At 37.7% G+C, this 26,391-nt stretch overlaps 1 protein-coding gene and 1 long non-coding RNA gene across 2 annotated transcripts; one reads left to right on the top strand and one right to left on the bottom strand.

Annotated features, from left to right (window-relative positions):
* The first annotated feature begins 16,266 nt into the window (after positions 1-16,266).
* On the top strand, positions 16,267-21,635 carry LOC110799021 (serine hydroxymethyltransferase 7). The gene is made up of 4 exons (XM_022004224.2): positions 16,267-17,730; positions 18,503-18,905; positions 20,620-20,721; positions 20,813-21,635. The coding sequence occupies exons 1-4, from the start codon at positions 16,585-16,587 to the stop codon at positions 21,034-21,036; spliced, it is 1,875 nt and encodes a 624-aa protein (XP_021859916.1). The 5' UTR covers positions 16,267-16,584; the 3' UTR covers positions 21,037-21,635.
* Positions 21,636-23,172: 1,537 nt separating this feature from the next.
* On the bottom strand, positions 23,173-25,322 carry LOC130470357 (uncharacterized). The gene is made up of 3 exons (XR_008930538.1): positions 24,610-25,322; positions 24,133-24,193; positions 23,173-23,497 (listed from the first exon to the last, which is right to left on the bottom strand). It is a non-coding gene; the product is annotated as an uncharacterized lncRNA (long non-coding RNA).
* Between the last annotated feature and the right edge of the window lie 1,069 nt (positions 25,323-26,391).

The following is a 26,391-nucleotide window of genomic DNA, read 5'->3' as shown; positions in this document are numbered from 1 at the left end:
ACGGAGGAAGATATTGTTGACCGCTTGTCTAGGCTACGCTTAAGCCAGCCAAGACAAAACAAGCCACCCTTCTTCCCCCATATCAAAGAACCCTTAACGGTATGTTTGTCCGGGAAGGAGAAGAACACCCATGCTGTGACTTCCCTGAACCCTTCGTTCAGGATGGCCTGCTAAAACCCGGATTTGAAATTTTTCATGACTGTCATACTTTGGATGAGGCACCCCACCTCACCAAGACTGAAACAGCTGAAATATTGGACAACCAAGCTCTATGGACATTGTTTAACGAATCGAGGCCTATGGAGGACGAGACTGTGATGACTACCCTAGCTCTACAAGATGAAAGTTTCGATCCAACTCGGTTAATCACTCCTACATCAACACTAGAAGAGGCCGAGAACGGATGGGTGAAGACATGTCAGTGGGCCAACGCAAAGGGAATAGAGTTCAAGATGAGTACAGGCGAAGGACCAAGGTTCTACGAGACTAAACCCAAGGCTTGAGCCGTAGAGAGCACTTTAGCAAAACGCCTAGTAGTTCTTTAGATGATAGAAAGAATAAAGCCCTAGATATGGTCCTAGGAACCCGTAGAATATTGATTAATTTATTTCAGTGTGTTTTCCTTACTTTCCAAATTAATAAAGGCGTAAATTTTCTCCTAAAATATTATTCTAACACTAAATAAGCACTAATCATACTTGCAAATATAAAAATCAAAAAATGTAAGGAAGCGGCCCACTGTAGGCCCAATAGCAAGGCCCACTCGGTCTTGAATCGTGACATCGAAACCAATTCCAGAAAATCCACAAAATAAACCACACCATCCCCTCCATATTTCCAAGACATAAAGGTCAAACCCTTGCAACCCAAAGAAACCAAAAGAAATCAAATCCAAACAATGCAAATGTTGCTCAAAAAAAAAAAAATTAAAAACATGAACCCATCATCCTCATCATTAACAACACGCACCTCAACCCACCCAAAAAGCCTAGGCAAAGATCTTCATATCTTCCGCACCCTAACTCCATTTTCAAAGCCGTTTCGAGTCACGAATAGAGAAAATTAATCCGAACAAAAAATGCGTCTAACGCTAACAGTCCAAAAAGCTTCCGAAATAGCGTCAAAATTGATTTATGACGAATAAAAAGTAAAATGAAACAAAGAAAAAGAAATAAATGCAAGAACATGTGAAGCAACGCGCCAAGAAATCTCCCCATGAATCATTTTCAACGCCCAGAGCTGGGCGCCGAAATCTTTAACGCCCCAGCCTGGGCGCTGAATCTCTCTACTTGCCAAATTTTGCCCAGAAGTGCTCATCATTTTATCCGCACATACACGGAAAAATAACGAACACTTGGGGGGGTACAGCACGTATTCACGTATTTAGACATACGTACCAAAAAAAACACATGAAAAAAATGATGTGCAAAATACATGTACTCAAACAAATTTTTATTTTACGGAAAAGCGGCAGATTAAAATAATAATAAACTTCACTTATTCTACCATTTCGAATAATATGTTTCCATCTCAGAACGTACTTATCAAATCCGGCATCCTAGAATTTATTCTAGCTAGAACTACGCGCGACCTGATTCTAAGTTAAAGTTATTTAACAAGGATACGTAGGCAATCCTATTTATGGATTCGGTCCGATCAAATAAAAAATATAATGTGCATAAGTGTTGGAAATAAGAAAATTAAAAAAAGGAGAGAAGCAAAACGAAAACAAGAAAAATAAAATTACGCCTTTATTAATATTTAAAAATAATAAGAAGGAAAACAAAAAGTTCTAAGGAATGAAAAATAAACACAACTGAAATAAATAAAGGGCACCTACACCCTAACAAGAACTACACTACTCGAGTTCTTCCGGATCATCAAATAAAGTTTTGTAGAGGACAATGTTCGCAGGGTCCACCTCCACAGGCTTCTGCGCTGCCCCTATATCAATCTCCATAAGAACAGGCTCCTTGACACTAACTTCCAACGATGCCAAGGCCTCAGAAACATTTTCAGTTTGAACAGCTATAGCCCGCTCAGCCTCAAGGGCAAAAACAATAGTAGGGGAAGGATTATCAACATCAATTGGTTTAGCCACTGGTTCTACTAGGGGCTGAACTTTCCTAACCCATACATTATTCCGGCGACGATCTCCGCGAGAGCTTGCATTTCTTTTGTGAACGGCAGGCCCCTTCATGTTAGGCACCTTTTTAGGCCTAGAACTAGAACGGGGAGGAACTTCCTTTCGCTTTCGATCAGGATGAGCTTTTACAGTCTTAATACCATGGTCGCGAGGATTAGCAGGATCACGGCTCTCATACTTAGCCCTACCTCGAGGTATCAAAAGCTCAGCCGGCTCTTCATTTCGAGCCTTAGTTCTCACAACCTTATCATCGGAACTCATCCACAACTTGAAGTTTTCAGAAAGACCCACAAAGCCATCTCTAGCCACGGTCCAACGCGGGAGGCCACCATAATACTTAGCCCACGCTTGAACCCGTGCTTGTGAAAAGACCGCTACTTTAGGTGGTACCGTATCGGAAAACGGGATAGTCTGCCTTAAGCCGTATTGTCGCATGACTCGGTAAGGAAAGATATAAACGGGCCGAGATAACCCCAACAAAGAAACATAAACTAACACCTCGGAACCCCCCGTCATATTAGTCAAACCCCACCACGGTACCACCCACTTAATAGAGCATATGCCATGAGTGAAATAGGAGGCCCACTAGGCCTCGTCCTGGCCTTGGTGCAAATACTTTCGGTTACCCAAGGCTATAGGGAGATAATGTTTAGGATCGATAGGAGCTTCTAAAAGTCTAAGTCGTTCCATGAGCCAAGTCTGCAAAAAAAAAACAGGTACGATCATCAGAAAAATAATAATAAACGAAAGTCCTGCCTGGGACGCACTTTCAACGCCCAGGACCAGGCGCCAGAAATTCCGACGCCCAGCTCTGGGCGCTGAAAATCAACTCCAGGCAGGGGGCTGTCGAGGCAAACGAAAAAAGAAAAGAATAAAAAAAATATGTGCGAATAAACGATCGATTACCTGCAGCAATAGGGGGCTCCCCTTAAAAGTTTCGGACTTGGCATCTTTTTTAACTCATCCGCGCTCAGTAAGGTCTCGGCAACAACCAACGGCATAATGGAATAGCAACTCTCCATCTGGCTGATCAAGGGGATCAACCTTATGTCACCGAACTCGCCATTGTTATTCGACAGTAAATAGTGGTTCAACAAGCAGAATACAAATGCTTGAATATTCAATTTCTGTTCAGTCATATTTTTACTAGGTCTAAAGTGATGTTTTACAAGCTTTGCCAAATTAACCTTATCACCCACAACAATCTCAGCGAGCATGTTAGCATCTAGTCCTAGGAAAGCCCCTATAGTGTTTTACCCTCTTCAACAGTGTCAGGGGTAGCAGGAGTAGCAATGGTAGGATAACCAAGGATCGCGGAAAATTCATCTGGCAAAGGGCATACTTCATTGCCCCGAAAGACAAAAACATGGTGATCAGAATCCCAAAAGTCCAGGGCCGCATACAGAAAATTATAATCAATATTAATTTGTTGTAAGCCTAAGAATGCCTCTAATTGTGTTATCCTTTCAACAAAGCCTTCTCTGTGGGATTAAGGGCTCTTAACCAGCACCTAACAACTCGTATGAGGGAGAAGGGAGGAATCGACATGGCAAGAGCAGGGAAGAATAAAAGCTAAGCAATTGCAAAAAAGAGGAAGATTGAGAGTGGTGAAAAAGAAAGACGTACTTAACCCCTATATATACACGAAAGCATCGAGTGACATCCCAATCCCATTCGGAAACGCGTTAAGAAATCCGGAACTAAGAAAAACTGCCAAAATAGGATTTCCAGCGCCCAAGGCTGGGCGTAGAAATTTTTAACGCCTGGCCAGGGGCGCCGGAAATGTAGCCCAAGGCCCGGATCCTTCAAAACGCGGAGCATGAAAGGACTTAAAACCGTGTTAGTAGACACGAGGCCCTGTTGTAATCAAGATCAAGCCCAAAGCACCTTTAGAGCCCGAATAGTGAAAATAAATGTTAAAGCTTGTCGAAACTTAGATTCATCTCAGAAAAAAATATGTGTACATTTTTCAAGGCAATATAGAAAAAATAAAAATCAAGGTCATTATTCGAAACACAAAAACTAAAAAATCAAGTCGTTGGTTTCTCAAATTAAAAAGCGTTTATTTGTCAAAAAGATCAATCCGGGCCGAAGTAAGCTCGATGTGCTAATTATTGGAAAACAAAGAAAAACTTTGTCACCCGAAAAATGAAGTCGCACTCCACGACTTCATCAAAGTAGCATACCACTACAAAGATCGCTCGCACTTACGAGCACAATCCCAAACACGATCAAAAACATTACAAAATGCGTATCCCCAAGGAACCTCTTTGACAAGAATTGACCGTCAAGCACGAGTGCTTGGGGGCTCGAAAGAAAATATATATTTCAAAAGAGAGTATGCAAAGTTAAAACAATATTCCCAGACTACGCTGTACGAAGTCCCGTGTTTGGATAATCTCAAAAGATAAAACCGGATTACAACCTCAAGACAAAGGTCGCCATTGATACTTATACATAGTCCCCTAATCAAGGACCCAGGTAGTGGCAAAATTGAGCCGTAAAGACTAGCTCAAAACCATGAAAGATGATGACCACGAGACAATGGTCCGTCTAAGCACGTTGTCAACCCACATTCAGGTTGCAACTAAATCCGAGCATCCCTCGAAAGAATTCGCTCTTACAAGAATGAATAAAAAGAAATTCTCAAAAGAAATCACAAGAACAAATGAAATAGGGACTTGCCCACCTCAATCGGGCAAGATCGCGGCACGTACCACGCGAGTCCCAAATCGAAAAGACGAATTCAGGTTCGCTCACCTTCAGCGGGCGGGGTCTGCGACACTAAACCGCGCAGGTCCTCAGTTTTCGAAAATGAAAAGAAAATAAATTCTTCAAAAAACAAGAACAGGCTCGCCATCTTCAGCCGGTGGGGTCTACGTCACAAACCGCGTAGGTCCTTATTTTCAAAACATCAAAACAGATTCGTCCACTTCTATCGGACGGGGCGTCCACCCTCAGCGGACAGGCTCGCCCACCTTCAGCGGGCGGGGTCTGCGTCACTAACCACGCAGGTCCTTAGTCGCTGCAGCGATAACTTTTCCCGGTTTATCCTTTTCCAAAAATCAAAGGATGGTTTCCTTTTTCCAAAAATCAAAGGATGGTTTCCCTTTTCCAAAAATCAAAAGATGGTTTCCCTTTTCCAAAAATCAAAGGATGGTTTCCCTTTTCCAAAAATCAAAGGATGGTTTCCCTTTTCCAAAAATCAAAGGATGGTTTCCCTTTTCCAAAAATCAAAGGATTGGTTTTCCGTTTTACCAAAAAAAGAGCGATGTGCTGGATTTTCCTTCGTTTTACGTCCTATAAAAACAAGGGGGTTTTCTCGTTTAGCTAACCCTGAAAATGAGAGTCTTTAAAAACGTTTTACCTCGTAACTGGGCTTGGCCAGGCCTAGTTACACTTTATAGCTTTGATTTCGAAAACATCTTAGATACTTCCAATGACAAAGTGAGGGAGTTTCTATACTATCAGTTAACAAATTCCAATGATACGTGAGGAATGTGTTAACACTTCAAGTGATGACCCTTAAGTCAAATGTTATCACTCGGGGCTCGTGAGACCCTCGTAAAACAGGTCACCTACGCTATGGCTTGTATGACGCACTCCTTCTAGTACTTTGACCATCGTCTCATCTCGAGACTCAGTCAAAGTGGGGGCTAACTGTAGACACCTACTTTTGTCCCCATTCCCAAAAGGGAAGGTTCGATGATGAGAACATAAATCTCCAGTTAGCAACGCATCTCCTATAAAATAACGAATCTCAATCACCCTTTCATTTCAGCCAAAGCTACTATTTAAATCCTAAAAGAGATAGAATTTGCATTCCTGGTATAATTCGAAAATAAGAGTTACGTATTAATTAAATTCCTAACGAACCTAGAGTTCGTAACGGGCCCAGACGCATTCCGTCATAAGTTAATACGCACTAAAAGACTCGGATAAATCTCAAAAGCTCCATTTTCTAAGAGTCCAAATCTGACAAAGAACTCGGCCCAGATCCCATTTTCAACGCCTGGATCTGGGCGCTGAAAATGCCTGGGGCCGTTTTATTCCCGGATTCTTTTTGGATTCGTATCTTGAAATCTATCTTTCCACACACCCTTTTCCTATAAATACAGCCTCAAAACCGACGTGAAAAGAACACATAATTCCATAACCTGAGTATTGACTCTAGCCTTAAGCCTAAGCCTCACGCTGCGAAATTGATCCAGCGTTCTGTCGCAATCGACCCAAAAGTCGAACAGAACGCATCCTGCCCCTTGTAGCTTGATGAATTAAGCCTAAATACTGGAACATTGCTTAGAAACCCGAGATTCGTTAAATAAAAGGAGAAATAGCAAAGCCAAGTGGTTAGTTTTCTGAGAACCACAACGCACCTCTCAAGGGTGCGTTGTAATGTGTCCCTCATATGATTTAATCGCTTTCATCACCCTTTTATAAAATTGTCAAACTATTAATTTGATTGATCTATCACGCCTAATAAGATAATACCTTGGACAATTGAATTATCATGCTAGGTACCTTAAATCAATCTAAATAAGATAATCACGATCGATTTAGTGTTATGTGTTGCATATTGCTAAAATCAATTCAGAATAGTTTAATAGTTTAACGCATGTCCCTTCAATTATTTATGCTGAGCTAGTAAGGATAACCTGCCTCTGGAGTATTATCGATGAGCACTCCTCTCGGTAGCTACAGTCCCCCGAACTCTCAATCTCTGCCCTGCGGGTGTACGTTGAGCGATCCCCACACCAGGGATCACAAGGGAACCTATGGCCGTCGTGGTCGAACATAATTTCACTCCCTTTATGTCACGATAACCGGGTTTTGTCAGTTTTTCTCATTGTCATTAAAAACTGAATGGCGACTCCTATATTACTAGTCGATTGGGTGTAAACTCACAGGAAATCCAATTACACTTGATCTGACAACGTCACGCCCACGAGGGACGAGGTCACGCATTTGCCTCGTGCTTTTTCGATCCCCTCACACCGCCGCACCACCAGTGCACGCGCAACCAGTCGCCACCACCGTCGGCATACACTTCCTCTTCCGTCCGGTATTTTCTTCTTCCCCCCTCTCCTTCTTCTTCTTTTCTATTTCGTTCGTTTCTTGCTGTTTCGTTCTCCTTCTCACGATTACTTCGCTTTCCTCCTCCTCACTCTCGTTTCTGTTATTGCGCAGCCACCACTCCACCACTCTATCGATGTCGCTGCAACTCCTACCGCCGTCGTCCTTGCAGCAGTCGCACACCTGCTGTCACGCTACTGCACCGACCATCGGCTCCCTCTTCTTTGCTTTCTTCTTTCGCACGCTAAACCACCAGTCGCGCCACCACCGCCGGCTGTACCCGCTAGTCGTGCCGCCAAGCCCGCGTTCACCTTTCCTGCCGCCGTGCCTTGCCTGCCGGCAGCCTTGCTCCGTCCCTCTTTTGGTTAATTCCTTTAAAACCCTAAGCTAGTTTAATGATTTAATTATATTTTATTAATTCAATTTATGTTTTTCTTGAGTTAAGTTTGTGATTTTATGGATTATTTACGAATTTCAGATTTACATGTTTGCGTAATTAAATTATTAAAATTCAGATTACATAATTCTATTGAAAAAAAAGGAATTTGAATTATTTAAAGCATGAATTTTAATGTTTTAATGGGTTTAAATCATGGTAGAATGAGTATGAATTATTAAAACTATTATTTGTATGATTTTAAGCATGTTGAATATATTTTGGAGTAGTTTTAAATCACCGTATATTGCTGGAAAATTGTAAAGGGCATGTTTATTGAAGTTTATGATAATTGGTGATCATTAGTGTAGTAATCAATATGCTAGGAGGTTTAGTAGTTGAGTTTCGACGTTAAGGAATGTTCTAAATACGTTTAGGATGTATTTAGAATGCTTTGTTATTATTGCGAATGATTAGAAATTGATTGGGAATCCTTGTTGATTATTTTAGGCGGAGAATTCTCTTTAGGCGACTTTTGAAAGTGTTAAAGTGACGTATCAGTTTGTTTACACAAGGTACGTACATACCTGTGTGCTTGGAATGTGTGTTATTTGTTGAATCATGTTGAAATTTGATGATGAACTTGGTTATGTTGGAATTACATGTTTAATATTGTTGGATGGACGTGTCGAACATATATATTTCGTTAAGAGAATTATAACATGTTAGTAGATGATTGATGCGAACATGTTGGTTGGGAACATTAGATTATTATATATATTGATTCAGATCGATTGTTCGTTGTTCCCTTTTAGCTTTTCACTACTTTATGAGGGCCGAGGACCTTGTTTAGTAAGTTGAAACCTTATACCCATATAGAGGGGTTGATCAGTATTAAAGGAAAGGTTGGATTAATTGGAATAAGTCTTGATTGACATCTCTGTGATCACTTACTTAATTCCAAGATAAAAACAGTGGAGAATAATTGTTGATTGTACGACTTATGTGATTGATGAGTCATAACAGAGTTTAATTTGTAAATCATGTAAAGTGAAACTGAGTAGCAATAGCTTTAGACTGTGCACGTCTAAAGTGACGGACAATCAGGAGTTGGGGTCATGGGTCGCCTATGGCTTTCTCTGGGCCGGATTGATCACCGGTTCTATTTTATTCTAAAGTCCCTCGATATCGCAGGTCATTGGGGTTTACGGAGTCGCGCCCGTACCTCGTCTTCCTTAGTGAAGAAGTTTCTAGTAGACAACTCAGTCCATTGAATATTTCAATTAAAATAATGTTAATGATACAAAGGTCTAGTTCAGTCAAGTATGGTCTTCAAGTCAATATGTTTTGGTTATCCTTGCTTATGTTTTATTAGTATCATGTTAGGGTTATTCGTTTAATAGTATCATGTTAGGATTGTTATTGTTTTAGTATGTAGTACTCAGCTTTGCTGATTACGTGCTTTGTTTGTGTGTGTTGATCATGGCTATGCCTTATTGATCTTGTGATGACCCATTTTTGGTAAGCAGTTTCTAAGGATCAATAAGTGTTGCCATCTACAGGTTTGAAGATGATGCATCATTGGGATCGGGATTAGAGAGCTTGTATTTATTTTTGTTTTGCTAAGTGACTTGGTTTGTTAATTTGGACTTGAAACTTGTCGTACAATTTATATTTCCTTATTTTCGTTGATTGGTTTTGGATTTAATATGTAATCGATTATTTATAAACCTAAAAGTTAGTTTTATGTTTTCCGCTGCAAAATTCTGAATAATTGCAAGATGTGCAGTAACAATCACCCTGGTAAGAACTGCAAAGGAGAATTAGTGACCTGCAACTATTGTCAGAAAAGGGGGCATAGGGACTATGAGTGCTTCACTAAGCACAGAAAGGAACAAAATAGTAATGGAGGTGGAAACCAAGTGAGGTTTAACCAGTCTGGAGGTCAAAATTCAAAGCCTGGAGGGGCACAAAACAATCAAGAGAACTATAATAAGCCTGCAAATGATCACAACAACCCGAATAAGGCTCCAGGAAAGTTGTACATGATGAATCAGAATGAAAATGAACGATCTGCCGATATAGATTCTGGTACTTTTCTATTAACTCCGCGCAAGTTAAGCATTATTTAATTCGTGGTGACTTGTTCTTTTGTTTCGTCATCTGTTGTGAAAAGTCTAAAATTAGTAGTTTTAGTGAAACAAGAATTTTGAGGATAGAATTCGTCGAAAGAAATTTTGGTTAGTTATTCCCTGAGGTGAGTTACGAGGGCGTAACTCGTTTTCTTTAAGGGGGGTAGAATGCGATAGAAATTCGCGTTTTTTTTTACCTATTTTATGGCATTTTTATGCATTTTTATGCTTATTTTAGCAAATTTTACAAGTTTAGGCAAAGCAAATAGACTCTCCGCATAAGAAAAGGTGTTCATGAGTAACACAAACAGCTTTGAGTTGGCAAAAGAGTGCACATAGGTGGCACAAGTACTTCTCTAGTAAGAATAAGTTAAAAGCTTTTGGGGAAAATGTGGGAAATTTCGTGTCAAGTTTCGGGACGAAACTTCTTTTAAGAGGGGTAGATTGTAATCCCCCTTAAATTTATAAATTTTATTAATATATTTTAATGTATATTATTTATATTAAAATAGAATTTATGAATTTTAAGTAATAAATATATAATTAACGTATATTTATTTTATTTTAAGTACGTTCTAAATATTTAACGATTTTTGAACTTTATTATATTTATATATTTAATGTATATTTAATTTTATTTAAATATATTATAAATATTTTAACGATTTGTGCAATCAAGAATAATTTTAGAATTTTAAGTTGAAAAGAATTTGAATTACGAAAATCGATTGAATTTAGAAAACGATCCTATTCAGCTTTGGATTCGAATCATAAAATCCAAATCCTATTTCTAGCCCATTTTACAAAGCCCAAATCATAAAAACCCAAAGCAGTCTTCTCTCCCTCTAATTCACGTGCAAACCCAAAAGAGAAAAGAAAAAGCAAAACCCTCATCTTCTCCCCTTGCAATCACGTGAACTCTCAAGCCCCAAGACTTTCCTCCTCATTCACGCTGCTTCCCTTGCTTCTACCAGCCGCCGGACCTTCGTCGCCGCCGGTAAGCTTGTCTCCCTCCCTTCGACTTTCTTCTTCGTCGTTCTCCTCCTTCACTATTTCTTCTTTCTTGGTTTCCTTTCGTTGTTCTCACCATTAACCCTCTCCTTGTTCGTTTCTCGAAAGCAACCTCCGTGAACTCCTGCCGCCGAGCACCCTACCGCCGCCAGCAACCACCTTGCCGTCGCCTGACCGCGACCCTTGATACGGTAGTCCTCTCGCCTTTCGATTTCGTTTCCTGGTTCTTTTTTGTTCTCCTCTTTCAGTTCTCACCTGTTCATGTCGTTGCGACAGCCAAACACCACCGCCGGTGCACCGCCGAGCTCCACCCCGACGCCGTTCCACCGCTGCCACACCTGTACTCCGTCGGCCAGCTCCTCTCTCCTTCTTTTATTGGTTATTTCTTAAACCCTAAGTAACTAATTATTTTAATTATATTTAATTAATTTGAATTTATGTTTCTTGAATTAAATTTATGATTTTTATGATTAAGTTATGAAATTTCAGATTATATGTTGTTGAAATTAATTTAATTATTTTCAGATTTATTTACTACGTTTAAGTTAGGGTTTTAATGAAGTTTTATTAATTTAATTCACGTTTCTTGAATATAAATTATAAGTTATTATGATTAAATTATATTTGCAGATTATATATTATGTCTAAATAATAAATTTAATTTTCAGATTATGCGATTGCATTGAAATAATGATTTTTAATTATTAAAGCATGAATTTTTAAGGTTTTAATAGTTTTAAAAATCATGGTATGATGTTTATGAATTATTAAGGTTATTGTTTTTATGATTTTAAGCATATTAATTATGGTTTGGCGAAGTTTTAAACTATTTTATATTGCTGGAATTTTAAAAGGGATGTTTTATTGGAGTTTAGAACGATTTGGGATCATTAGTTTAATAGTTATTATGCTTGGAGGTTATTTAGTTAAGTTTCGATATTGGGGATGGTTCAAAATATGTTTAGGATGTATTTAGAATACTTTAGTATTGCTGTAAATTGTTGGATATTGATTGGGGAATTTTATTGGTTGTTTTTAGGCGGAGAATTCTTTGTTGGCGACTTTTGAATTCGTTAAAGTGGCCTATCAGTTTGTTTACACAGGTACGTACATACCTGTGTGCTTGGATGTGTGTTGTATTGAAAATATGATGAATATATTTATGAACTTGTTTATGTTGGAATTTCATGTTCAATGTCGTTGAATTAATGCGTTGAGCATAGAACTTTATTTATAAGAATTGAATCATGTTAGCATGGAATATTGATGCAAGCATGTTGGTTTTGTGGAACTTCATATTATTTAATATTGGTTTAGATCTTTATTGATCGTTGTTCCTCTTTAGATTTTCACTACTTTATAAGGGTCGAGGACCTTGTTTGGTAGTTGAACCTTATACCTAATAAAGGTTTTTAAATATGGATAAAGGAAGGATTAAAATAGTTGGAATTGGCTCTTGGTTGAATGTTGTGATCACTGGTTTAATTCAAAGATAAAAGAAGTTGTGTTTACTTGTTGAATATAATATTTATGTTTGATGAGTCATAAACAAGTATTAAAAGTTAAGTCATGTAAAGTGAAAATGAGTAGCAATAGCTTTAGACTGTGCACGTCTAAAGTGACGGACAATCAGGAGTTGGGGTCATGGGTAGCCTATGGCTTTTTCTGGGGCCGGATTGATCACCGGTTCTATTTTTATTTAAAAAGTCCCTCGATATCGCAGGTCATTGGGGTTTACGGAGTCGCGCCCGTACCTCTTCTTCCTTAGTGAAGAAGAAGAAGTTTCTAGTAGACAACTCAGTCCATTGACTATTTCAATTAAAATAATGTTAATGATACAAAGGTCTAGTTCAGCCAAATATAGTCTTCAAGTCAATATATCTTGATTATCCTTGCTTATGTTTTATTTAGTACCATGTTAGGATTGTTCGTTTAATAGAATCATGTTAGGATTATTATTGATTTAGTATGTAGTACTCAGCTTTGCTGATTACATGCTTTTGCTTGTGCATGTTGATCATGGCTATGCCTTATTGATCCTGTGATGACCCAATCTTTGGTGAGCAGTCTCTAAGGATCAATAAGCATTGTCCATCTGTAGGTTTGAAGATGTTGCATCATTGGGATCGGGAATAGAGAGCTTGTATTTAGTTTTGATTTGCTAAGTTGACATGGGTTTGTTAATTGGGACTTTAAACTTGTCGTACTATTTATATTTCCTTATTTTCGTTGGATGATTTTTGGGATTAAACCTGTAATCGATTATTTATAAACCTAAAGTTAGTTTTATGTTTTCCGCTGCAAAATTCTGAATAAGCCGTTACGTTTTCACACGGGCGATAATGCCTTGATAATTCTCTACGTTTTATATTAAAATTGTTTTAGAAAAGAGAGAATTGTCGGGGTGTTACAGTTAGTGCTCCGTTAGAATTAGTTTACCTTTATACCCTTACTCACCCAATATTCTTCATTTAACTTTTTTTTTTTAAAAAGAATCCTTTATCTCTTCCACTTCTTCTCTCGCTTCTCCTCTCTGTTGTTCGACCATCTTTCTTCCCAGTTTTCCCAATTCATCATCTTCTTCTTTCTTCCATTTTATATATCTTCAAAAACAAAAAATATTTCAATTTCAAACAACTTGGAATGCTTAATTGGGCATTTTGTTGGGATTAAATCAGGGAATACCAGAGAAATAAACTCCGAAAATTCAATAATTCCATTGTTGTTCTTATCTGCTGCTTGAATTAGGGTTTCTACCCGATCTTTGTTGGGTTTCAACCGTAATTATCGCAACAAAGATCCTAACTCTAATTGAGTCAATTTTACATCGTTGTTTCGATCAAATGACCGAAAAGTCTCCCTCAATTCTGTAATTTGCTCGTCGTCTAGATCCACTTCTACAGTTCTACCATCAGTCAAGAATTTAATCAAGCTAATTTTCCAAGAACAATCGCAATTCTGAACCTAGGAGAAGAGGAATCGCTTAAAATTCTGAATCAAATGGCATTTGGGGTCACAGATCCTGATGCTTACTGCAAACCCCATTCACGCATAGGAGTCCTTATTTATGTTGATTATGAGGTGTTATGGAAAGGCTGGATGCCTAGCTAATCCACTAGGTTGTTGTTGGATATGAGGGATGTTTATGGTTTCGAGCCTACATTTAAATCTTACAATGTTGTATTGGAAATCTTGGTTGCTGGGAATTGTTTTGAGGTTGCTCCCAATGTGTTTTATGATATGTTGAATAGGGGTCTTTCCCCAACCGCATATACCTTTGGTGTTGTGATGAAAGCTTTTTGTAGGGCTAAAAATGTGGACATTGCGTGGTCTCTTCTTTGGGACATGACCAAGTGTGGGTGTGTTTCGAATTCGGTCATTTATCAGACACCCATTTATGCTTTGTCTAACAATGATATTGATGGGATGTGCCCATGATGTTGAAACATTCAATGATGTCATACATGGTCTATGTAAGGTTAGTCGTATTCACGAGGCAGACAAGTTGGTTGATCAGATGCTTGCTCGAGGTTTCACCCCAAATGATGTAACCTATGGGTTTTTGATGAACGGGCTGTGTAAAGCAGGACAAGTTAGTGAAGCAAGGGATCTGTTGAGAAAAGTTCCTGAGCCTAATGTTGTGTTGTTTAATACTCTGGTAAATGGGTATGTAGTTACTGGAAAACTTGATGAAGCCAAGGCCATTGTCTAAGAGAACATGGTGGGTTCTATATGTGAACCAGATTTATACACATATAACACTTATCCATTGCTATTGCTTAGGAGTTAGTGATGTCGCTTGTTGCCATTGCTATTGTATGTGTTTGTACAGCTCTGTGTTTCAAGAGCATGCCTCATGTTTGTTGTGGGTTCGGGCCATTCAGATGGGAGGCATTGAAATATGAAATGTAGGTAACATTTAAATGTATAATGGTTGAGGTTTGGGAAATTGTTAGAGGGTGGCCTGATCATTCACTCATTCTAAAGAAGAGAGTGTAGCTAACTTATTAGCTTGTTGAGAAAAGCTCTATGGGCATTACACTCTTTGTATATGTAAGCTTATCTTTCTCCTTGTATTTCTAGCATTGACTGCAAATGCCTCCATCTCCATTGAAGTTTGGTGAACTTTGAAGTTTCTTTGTCCCCCCTATATATTCTGCAATTTAAAAGCAATTTGGGTACTTGGTGCAAATAGGTTTAAAAATAGGTTTATATTGTGAAATAATTTTATAATAGGTGTATTTGGTGAATTATAAATATGACGTAACGGAGGACTAACGGAAGGTCAAAATGGGGGTATTTAGTGAACAATACGAAAAATATAGGGGTATAATATGTATTTTGAAACGCGTAGGGGTATTTGGTGAATTCGTGAAAGCTCAGGGGCATTTCATGAAAAAACCGTTTAACTTATATTTCTTGATAATCTAGGTCTAAACTTGACTTTTCAGAAATGATGTCTTCTTCCACCATGGAGCTGTAAGGTTTTTGAGCTTGCACGAGTGATTGGTTAAAGACTGTGTCACCTTGTTTCTTAGTATGGCTTACAGAAGCTTTAGCTTGTTTGTTGCGAGGTCTGCCCATGGTGACAAGGAGGGACAAGGAGATCGCCTCTTCGAAATCTCCATGTTTTATTATTTACTCCTCCCGTTTGGAAATACTCGCAACGCTGGTCACTTTCACGCATGCCAATGCATAATTTTGATCGTTAATATCTTAAACTTTTCAAGCAAAAATTATAAAACGTTGATATTTTGAAAATACACATTGATGAGACGAATCTAACAAGATCTCATATGACTATTTTTTTATCTGACATATAAGTAACCACCAATAATCAAAGTAGAATATGTGAAGAGTGTAAAAAGTCCAAACGTTGCGAGTATTTCCAAACGGAGGAAGTATATTACAGTCGACTCTCATTTCATATTTGTGTCGGTAAACATGTAACTGCTGAATAATGAATGTCAACTAACTTAGTTGGTAAAATCTTAAAGAATGATACCTAAAACCTGAGATCGGATCATGTCTATATCATTTATTGCGTTGCCAATTGTGGCTCTTTCTACACCAAGCTTACCTTCCCAAATCAAAGATGATGTCAAAATAACTAGGAAAAATTGATATTGACAGTTCCAACTATGGCCGTTTAACTTTTAAAGGTCCCAACTTTTGATTATTCTAGAGTGGTCTCAACTTTAAGGTGTGTTTTCCAAGAATGGTCCTTTGGTTTATTAAACTATTAATTAAGTTGATTTAAGCATATCATACTGTTCCATTTACTTCATTTAATTAAAAAATATGATTATTGCACGAGAGATATGAGTGTTAATTAAGTTATTTAGCACTTAATTTTAACTAAGGGACCATTTTTGGAAAACACTCTCTATAGTTGGGACCACCCTGACATAATCAAAAGTTGGGACCTTTTAAAGTAAATCGGCCATAGTTGGGACCGATAATATCAATTTAACAAAAAGTTACAAAAACAACCAAAAATCCCTTTTTTATTTTAAATTTTTTATGGTGCGACCAAAAATCCCTGTAAGAAAGGAATAATGTCCAGGTACATCCTCCCTTCACGTCTCACCAGCATCTGCCTTGTTCTATGAACCCCAATCTCCCCCCTTAAAATCTCCATTTTCCTCACTCTTAGGGTTTCGGTGCTTCTACTTCATCAAATTCTTCTATGGAAATTTCATCCTTGGTTTTTTCAATCATTGATTATAATTCCTCCCAAAAACTTTGTCATTTTTGTTTCAATTGGTGTTGTTGTTATTGTTGATTTTGCTAGGGTTAATTTGATTTTGCTTTGGTTGTCTTTTAAATTGTTGTTGTGATTGATTATGGATTTGTCGCACCCGCAATCGAATCTCTCTCTTGGATTTCTCTCGCACGTATCGGCTCCTGCTTCGTCAATACCCGCGAATTCGAACCCTAATCGAATATTAATCAACGACGATTCGATTTCATTTCAGATTGATTCAAGGTTGCGCGAGTCGTCGATTCCGATGCCATCGATTCCGCTGCAATTGCTGGAATCACAGGCAGTGCAGAATTGTAGAAAGATCGAGAATGGGTGTGTTGGGGAGAGAGAGAGAGTCGCCGTGGTGGAGCCTAAGAGGGATGTTGGAGAGGATGCTGAGGAGAGAGAAGAAGAGAATCGTGGGGAGGACGAGGATGAGGAGGTGGAGGAATTTCGTATTCTAGGTCATTCTATGTGCTTGAAACGTCGCCGAGATAGGGAGGATTCGGTGTCTTCTTCTACAGCTTTGGCAAAACGGGTATTTTTCGATTCGAGTATGGAAGCGCGTAAGGGTGCAGTCAGAGCATGGGGCAATCAGCCGTTGCGATTGGCCGACCCTGAAATTTTTAATATTATGGATAAAGAAAAACTGAGGCAATGCAAAGGAATTGAGTTGATTGCGTCGGAGAATTTCGTTTGCAGAGCTGTGATGGAAGCATTAGGAAGTTCCTTAACAAATAAGTATTCGGAAGGAATGCCTGGGCAGAGATACTATGGAGGAAATCAGTACATAGATGAAATTGAACTTCTATGTTGTGACAGAGCATTGGCGGCGTTTGGTCTCAGTTCAGAAAGCTGGGGTGTAAATGTTCAGCCATATTCTTGTACATCCGCAAATTTTGCAGTTTATACCGGGCTTTTGTTGCCCGGGGATCGGATCATGGGATTGGACACCCTTTCTGGAGGGAATAGTAGTCATGGCCATTATACTCCCAGTGGAAGAAAGGTGTCTGGGGCCTCAATTTTCTTTGAGAGCTTGCCTTACAAGGTGAATCCCCAAACTGGGTATGTAGATTATGATAAGCTTGAGGAGAAGGCGCTCGATTTCCGTCCTAAAATACTGATTTGTGGTGGTAGTTCTTATCCTCGTGAATGGGACTATGCAAGGTTGAGGCAGATTGCTGACAAGTGTGGTGCTATTTTGATGTGTGATATGGCTCAAATTAGTGGTCTTATTGCTGCTAAGGTTGAACTTCTTTATGTTTCTATTGTTTATTTATCTCTATGCCTGTGTTAAAGTATCTGTTTGTCTATCTTTCTGCCTCACTGTTGGGGTAATCCTATGAAAATTTGCAGACTCAGCACATGTTACTAACATTTGTTTGTTATGGTGAGGACGATGTGTGTACCATGGATTAATTGAGTTTTGCCGCCGACCGATATGCTGTCAGTTCATGCTAAGTGTAGTGTGCATTAGTTTGTGAAACTGGAGTTAGTGATTATATTTCTTTCTTTTGTATTCGCATTTTCAGTGTGTCATTATGCAATTTCTTTTCAGTAATGGAGTGATTGTAGTAGTGTTCAGGTTTTTAAATAGCTGATAAAGTTGGACGATTTTTTGTTTGTTTGTTTGTTTGTGTGTATGGTTGGGCGGATTATCCAGTTTCTGTTGTATTTTATCTCTTAAGTTGCCGAGAGACGGAATGTTGAAGCAGCACCTGGGGGCATTATCCTGCTAGTTAAAGAATAACTCATTATGGACATGGTTGAAGTAAATTGAAGAACTTTTATTTTTTTTCTATGTATAAAGAGGACTTCGGAAGGCTGAAACGGACATATTATATATGGTGTCATATTGTTATATCCATGTGTTTATTGTAGAATTTTGATGTTAAGCTGTTTGCTTGCTAGTATTGTATGCTGGCATAATGGGTTGTTTGAGCTGTTTCTTCGTTTTATCTTTTTTTTCTATCTCCTTGAATTTAATTGTTTTTTTTCCTTTTCTTAATGTTTTGCAGGAATGTGTCAGTCCTTTTGATTATTGTGATATTGTTACCTCTACAACTCATAAGAGTTTGCGAGGTCCTAGAGGAGGTATAATATTTTTTAGGAAGGGCAAGAAACCAAGGAAGAGAAGCTCATTGAATCCATCTGAAGATAATGAGCAATATGACTTTGAGGATAAGATAAATTTTGCTGTTTTCCCTATATTACAGGGTGGTCCTCACAACAACCACATTGCTGCTCTTGCTATAGCTTTGAAACAAGTTGCTAGCCCTGAGTATAAGGCATACATGCAACAAGTTAAGAGAAATGCACAGGCCTTGGCATCAGCTTTACTCCGAAGAAAATGTAAGCTACTAACAGGGGGCACTGACAACCACTTGCTACTCTGGGATCTAAGGCCTCTTGGATTGACAGGTATAATGCTATTTTTTATTTCGGATTTGTTGCACTATTTTCCCTACTTGAGTAGACTGTCCTTATGTTTTAAAGGATTTTGCGTGGGCTTCTTACTGATTAATTAATGAAATTATGTAACTGTATGAAATTATTTGCGGGTCTGATTTATAATACAGAGACAATAGTAAATGGCAGACATAAATTTTTTGATAATATTTAAATCGGCTTTGTTGCACCTGTGAACTTACCATTCTTGATGTGGGAGGTACGAAATCCCTTTCTTGTTTCTTTCCGAGTATGAAAGTAGCTTTTGCGCAGTTTTGCTGAATTCATATTATGAAAAGACCTGATTCGTGTAGATTTTTTTTTTAGAATAGGAAGACATTATAAGGAGAGGGAATTCTGATGCACTTGAGGTTAAGAAAGAAATAGATACCACTTGTTGCTCACCCAAAATTGGGGGAAATCAGAAATCGGATTGGATAAGTATGAACTTTTTTTGTCATCAGTTTGGGTTGGGGATAAAAAAATTTGTTCGAATCGAGCAATAAACTAATAGTTATACACCTCTCTTCTCACCAAACATATATATAAGAAAAAAAATACTTACTGAGTAAACTTAAAATCCCCCTCAATACCCGAGTACCCAAAGAAAAGAAAGTTCAATAACTGTTCTATCCAACCTTTACTTTCTTTGTCAAACTATATTTTTTATGGGGTAGTGGATTTACTCTCATCTATTCGGTAATATTTTTTTTGATTACCTGAGAATTTGAATTTATTTACTGTAGTTGATGACATACTCCCTCCGTTTCGAAATAGTAGGAACACTTTGATTTTTGACACTATTCACAAATTTTAATTTGACTATCTTTTGTGATTATGGGTGAGGAAAAATATAGTCATGTGGGGTCTTGTCTGATTCGTCTCGATATGTACTTTCAGAATATCAACTTTTTATAATTTTACGAATACAAAATTAGAGATATTAATGTCCAAACATTTACATTGGCAAGCGTGAAAGAAACTGTCCCATTATTTCGAAACGGAGGGTTTTATTCTTAGTATTTCTCTATCAAATTTACTAGTAAAGTTACAATGTCTTGTAAATGTTATGCTTAGGTATTTTCTCAAAAGCTTATTATGCTTATGTGATGCCCATTTTTTGCTACTACTGTTGAGACTTGCATTTGAATGATTATGCATGTGAGCTGAATACGGCCATTGTTCTGACGTGGAGCTTTTGCTGTTATGGGGCACTTTTACGTGGATGTTTTTTGTCTGTATTCTGTGCGACGTTCCTTGTTTGTTTATCTAAAGGGATCCTGCTTACGGCCTACTTAATATTTGATGAAATTTATGGCAGATGCTTTATGGATGCACAAGGTTAACAGCTGATATTTGTTGAGTTTTATACTTTTATCCTGGGACTTGCAATTTACTATCCATTATAATTTTCTATTACCACTCTTAAATGTTTAAGCTTGTTCGCACGTCCTTGCTCTTTCCTTATCACTCCTAGTGGTTAAGAGTATCTTTTTTAACTCCTGATTTGTAAGTGTGTAAATTTGCTTTCCTGGGGTAATCGTTTTGGAAGGTTAAGGATGTTGTTTCCGCACACTTATATGTGATTGTGCTATGAAAAGTAGCTTATAATGTTGACTGAAGTCGTGCTCCTGTTTAGAGTCTCTGTGCAACGATGGTGACCATTTTCTGCTTTTTATGTTGCCAGGTAAGAATTTCGAGAAGGTTTGTGAATCATGTCATATTACTCTGAATAAAGTTGCTTTGATTGGTGACAATGGTGCCATAACACCTGGTGGTGTAAGGATTGGTAAGCGAAGAGAATAATTTTGTTATAACTTGGAGAATAACTATATTTACATACTTGGTATATTCTTAAAATCAATTGTTAATTTCATCAGGCACACCTGCAATGACAACAAGGGGCTGCCTGGAATCTGATTTTGAGGTGATTGCAGACTTTCTAATTCGAGCGGCTCAAATCACGAGTATAATGCAGAGAGAACATGGAAAAGTAGCAAAATGCTTCATAAAAGGTTTACAAAGCAATAAGGACATTATTGACTTGCGAAACCGTATAGAAGCTTTTGCTTCTCAATTTGCTATGCCAGGATTTGATGTATAGTTTACAGCTGATGAATGATGGAAGGATGTAATCGTGCATCAGCCATTATATCTCATTTAGAAGCAGTGTCAGGTCATCATTTGCATAGTTCACCCCTTTTTCTCCTGCCACCTTCTCCTTTGTCAAACTCACAGGGTGGGATGGTTCTCTCACGTTCCTGCTTCTGGACAAAGTGCTGTTCGTCTCAGTCATGTTTACACAGCTGATCCTTGGTATGTTTAGACTTGATCATTCTTTACGGGCAGTAATAGAATGTTTCCTGCCTTTTTCTGGAGTTGGACCTGCTATAGCAACTCTACTTCTCAACCTTTAGGTCTACGAGTGAACAAGGAGCTTTTGCTCTTTTTTTTCCGGACTCTTTTAATGTGTTTGACCATGTTATTTATGTACAGTCAAGATTAGCTTATGACTTGTTATTATACTATTTGGGGTATAGCAATGGTAGTGATGATTTTGAGGTTTGTACGCACGAGTTTATTTTTCTTTTACCAATTGTATAGTCGGAAGGGAAATCTGTTGATAAACATGGGATTGACTATCAAGTAGCTATTTGTAATAAGATCTAATAAAATGCGCCATAAAAATGGGATTTTTTGTCATTTAACACCTTAAAAAGAACTAGTTTTTGTAATTTAACACCTTACTTATTTTTTATTGTTTTTAAACACCTTAAAAAACAAAAAAAAAATTTAAAATCAACACCACTTGACAATTTTTGTTAGAAAAAGCATTAGTTTTTAACTATGCTAAAGTTCCCAAGGCATGATATGGTGGTAAACAACTCCTTCTACCATCAAATTATGCTTTGGAAGTTATAGCATGAATAAAAATCAACGTTTTTTTCTTATGGAAATCGTTAAGCGGTGTTGATTTATAAATTTTTAGATTTTTAAGGTGTTTAAATATAATAAAAAATAAGTAAGGTGTTTAATTACAAAAATTAATTTTTTAAGGTGTTAAATGACAAAAAATCCTAAAAATGATTGAATATGTAGTCTATATAAATAGTAGGTAGTATCTGCACTCAAATTACACAAATTCTTTTTTAAAGGTGGTGTACTCAAAATGCTTAAAAATTAACTCGATATATGTAAAAGTTATTTATTTTAGGTTATACAAATTTTCATTTAAAGAAAAATTAATTTTTTTAGTTCGCTAATAATGTATAATGGTAACCATCAATTTTTTCCATAATATAAAAATGGTTAGATATTGTGAAACTCTATGAATTGGAGTGTTTCAATTGATCAAATATATATAGTGGGTTACAACTTTATCACACCCCCGCAGTCATAGCGGGAGGAAGTCGTACGCTAAGACTGGATTTGAAATCTAAGAATAAGTGTCGTGGAAGACCTTTGTGAAAATTTCTGCAAACTGATACCCGGAAGGAACGTGTAACACGCGTATCTGACCCAACGCAACCTTTTCCAGAACGAAGTGTATGTCAATCTCAACATGTATTGTGCGTTGATGCTGTACCGGATTGCTGAAAAGATAATAGCACTGACATTATCACAATAAACAATGTTGGCCTGACGAAGTGGGCAATGTAACTCAAGAAGTAAATTACGAAGCCAACATGCTTTGGCAACGATATTTGCGATGCCTCGATATTCCGCTTCCGCACTTGATCTCGAAAGTGTAGGCTGGCGTTTTGGAAGACCAGAAAACAAGGTTATCCCCTAAAAAACAACAATATCCTGAAGTCGAACAACGAGTGTCGGGACACCCGCCCCAATCTACATCAGTATAAGTAATCAAGCGCGTAGTGGTAGTAGGATATAAATGTAACCCGTGATCAATGGTACCATAAATATAACGCAGGATGTGTTTTAATGCGTTGAAGTGAGACTCCCGTAGATCATGCATAAACAGACTCACATGTTGGACCGCATAAGCAATATTAGGGCGAGTAAAATTTAGGTACCGGAGAGCACCTGCTAAGCTGCGGTAATGAGTTGGGTCCTCCACCGAAGGACCTGAATCTGCACTAAGCTTGGAGTTAGTGTCTAAAGGAGTAGCGACAGGTTTACAAGTCCCATGCCTGCACGCTCAAGAATTTCTTGTGCTGTAACGCCCCGACTTTTAAACACCATTAATTAGGTTAATTACCTTTAATTAGCAGCGGAAACCCTAATTTAGTCGGAGCGTCACTGCCGTATCTCCCTCGTGGGAAATACAAGGCGACATACCCTTTTTAAATTTACTGACTACTGTTGAGTAACTGTAATTATACTTCACTTCGATTAATTCTTTAATATTTACACCGAAATCTAAACGAACTTTAATAAATATTCCTAACATTGATTAAAGATAAATATTAAAATCTAACTTAATACTTAGAGTTTAAATAATACATCCATTATTACTAGTGAGACATAGTTATCTTTATTAAACATCGATCGTGAATTTGATGGTTGCATCCTCACTCTAAGGCATCCCACGATCTTCTTCGTACCTAAAACAAAAGCAACATCGTGAGCCGAGGCCCAGTAACATGCTACCCTAACAGCGTAAACTCATTTCAATTCATTTTATTTACTTTGCAATCAGGGAGAATAGAACATAGTAAAACATTTTCATAAATGCAATAAAACATCATTTATAACTTGAAACTTTGATAGTTCCCATTATCTTTCTTAAAACCTTCTTTTTACTTGGTAACTGACAAGTTAGCCTTGCGGGACGTCTCCCACCTTGCGATAGTCCTCAAGGAGCACTCTCCCTTGTTGGACATACGCCCGTACCTAAATAGTTTCTCTTTTAGCTTGCGGTAACCCTCAAGGAGCACTCTCCCTTGTTGGGTGTCCCGCGGTACGGCGGTACGTGCACGACCTAGAAATAGTAACCCCACTAACTGCCAGAACCGGTTACACTTGTATTTATCATGTTTCGTATCTTATTATTAACTCATAGACATCGTTCTTATAAAATCATACATAAACATGCTTGAATATAATCATCATAAAACATATTTTATAAACTCATTTCATATCCCACAATCCAATAAAAACATATCATTATAAACATATTTCATAATCTCATCAAAACACATTTCATAAGGGGATTGTGGGTGTTAGCAATAGATGTTACCTCAACCGTAGTTTATACTTCCTATTCGATGGATCGTTCGTCCTGAGCTTCAAGTCCGATTCTTTCAGAATATTAAATCAATGAATTAGTTATTGAAACGTTAAATAATCTCAAATCGATATTTATAAATCATAATGAATTTTATAATGAATTTTAATAAAAAGTATAATTTTATAATTTAACGAAAATATTATTAAACGAAATTTAAATCGAAATATATATATATATTTCATAAATCGATTTAAAAAAAAAATTATTATTTAAATTCCATTTTTGACTTATAAAGCTAGTAGGTTTATTATTTAATTTTTGTCCTTGATAAATTTAGTACGGTAATTTATTTTTCTTAAACTCGATAATCAAATTTATTTATTTCCTGAAAATAATAACAATTCATTAGTAAATAATTTATATCATAAAATTTATTAAAACATGAATATTAAGGAATTGAAAATCTGAAATTCATGTTTGTCTTACCCAAAGCCCAATTGATTTGGCCCAACTTGAATAAGGAGGAATAAAACAAAGTTTCAATTTCAGAAACTTTGTTTCTGAAATTGTAGAACACGAGCAGCAGGGGAGGGGGCACGAAGGAGGAGGGGAGAAGAAGGGAGACAGGCGGCGGCTGGCTGGGCGGCACGGCGGCGCTAAAGCGCGCCGGTGATGGTGATGGTGATTGCGGTGCGGCGGAACAAAAAGGAAGGAGGAAGAGGGTGGTCGAGTAAAACAGGGGAAAACAGGGGAGGGGTGTTTCCGGTCAAGTCTGGTCGGCGCAGCGGCCGTTCGCTGGGTTGTTTGGGGCGGAGATGGTTCTAAGACGAGGTTAGGTGGCCGGAGTGTGGTGTCTTTGTGGCTGGGTGGTGCGGCAGAGGCAAAGGATGATAGAGGCAGGGGAGTGCGGCACTGCGGGCCGATTTGGTCGAAGGAAAGGGGTGGGGATTGTGGCGGTGGTGGTCGATTAAAGCAGCCAGCAGTGAGGCGAGGTGGTGGAAGAGGTGTTGATTGGTTTGGTGCGGGTGCGGGTGGCTGGGAATGATGGAGGCAGCAGGTGGTCGTGGTGGTAAATGAAGGCCGAGAAAAGTGGCGGCTGCGATGGTGGTGGTTCAAGACCAAAATAGAGGAATGAGGTAAGAAAACTTCACAATTTCTAATGGTGATAATGGAATAAGATGTTGGTTTTGGTTGTGAATTGAAATGGTGAATCAGTAAGCTATTTATAGATTTTTGGAGGGATGCAAAACGTCATCTATGAGCTATTGTTAATGGTTTTGTCAGGAAACAATTGGCATAGAGAGAAGAAGGAGAATCAGTGGGCAATACCAGTAGAATTGAAATACAATGGATCTCATGGGTTGTGCGTTGGCTTGAATTGGTGAAGGAGGAAGTCAAAAGTTTGATTGTCTGGCATACCCCATGTTTGCCAAGTATGCTGATAAGGAAGAGGAAGAAGAAGACTTTGGTTCTTGTAGTTGTTGACTTGGAATTATTATAAGGGCAAATTTGTAATTTAAAAGCTTGGAGCTATTTTTGGAAACTACTAAAAATAGAAATGTTTAGCTAAAATTATTCTTTATGAAAATATCGTTAACGAAAAATAAATAAATTTTCGTTTATAACTTATCGTTTAAAATAAATCGTGAAAACGTTTAAAATAACGAAATTTGATTATTCGTAATTAAAACGAAATCAAGCTAATAAATATTTTTAATTTTAATAAATCAAGTTTAAAAATTTCGGGATATTACACTCTTACCCCCTTAGAAAAAGTTTCGTCCTCGAAACTTGAAAGTTAGATTTGAAAATCGAAAACATTCGAATAAAAGTATAATATTTTATTTTAAAACCAAGATCTCACAATTTCATTCAAATTCCGACAACGTCTAGCTTTCATTTTGCCATCTTTTTAATGACTCCGCTTCAACTCGAGACCTAGAATCGAAGAGTAAAGAATACAGAAGGGGCAAAATTATATGTTGGTCTTAATCGTCATTAAGGTCAATTATATTCCGCCATCGTCTTTTGTATCTCTACTTTACTTTATAAAATAGGATCGAGGAGCAAAGAACACAAAAAGTGGCAACCTTGTTAGCATAGACTAGGCTCCCATTTTTCTTTGTGAGATCCCGTTTGAAAATATTTTCTACCAAAAGTAGTAATGTTTTTAATATAATTCTGAAGATAGATATAATGACAATAAATATTTACCTAACAATTGTAAAAGTCATTTGTTATAATAATCTCGTACTCTGAGCTCAGGAG

This window comes from Spinacia oleracea, chromosome 3 (assembly GCF_020520425.1).
Source record: "Spinacia oleracea cultivar Varoflay chromosome 3, BTI_SOV_V1, whole genome shotgun sequence".
NCBI classification, from domain to species: domain Eukaryota; kingdom Viridiplantae; phylum Streptophyta; class Magnoliopsida; order Caryophyllales; family Amaranthaceae; genus Spinacia; species Spinacia oleracea.
Note: the sequence above shows the minus strand (reverse complement) of the source record. Positions and strands in the feature narration are given on the sequence as shown.

What these genes read in the sequence shown, in the direction of transcription:
- LOC110799021 (XM_022004224.2), top strand. Translation starts at nt 16,585, where the DNA reads ATGGATTTGTCGCACCCGCAATCGAATCTCTCTCTTGGATTTCTCTCG. An exon ending in GTGGTCTTATTGCTGCTAAG is followed by an intron (nt 17,731 to 18,502) that starts GTTGAACTTCTT and finishes AATGTTTTGCAG; the next exon opens with GAATGTGTCAGTCCTTTTGA. An exon ending in ACCTGGTGGTGTAAGGATTG is followed by an intron (nt 20,722 to 20,812) that starts GTAAGCGAAGAG and finishes TAATTTCATCAG; the next exon opens with GCACACCTGCAATGACAACA.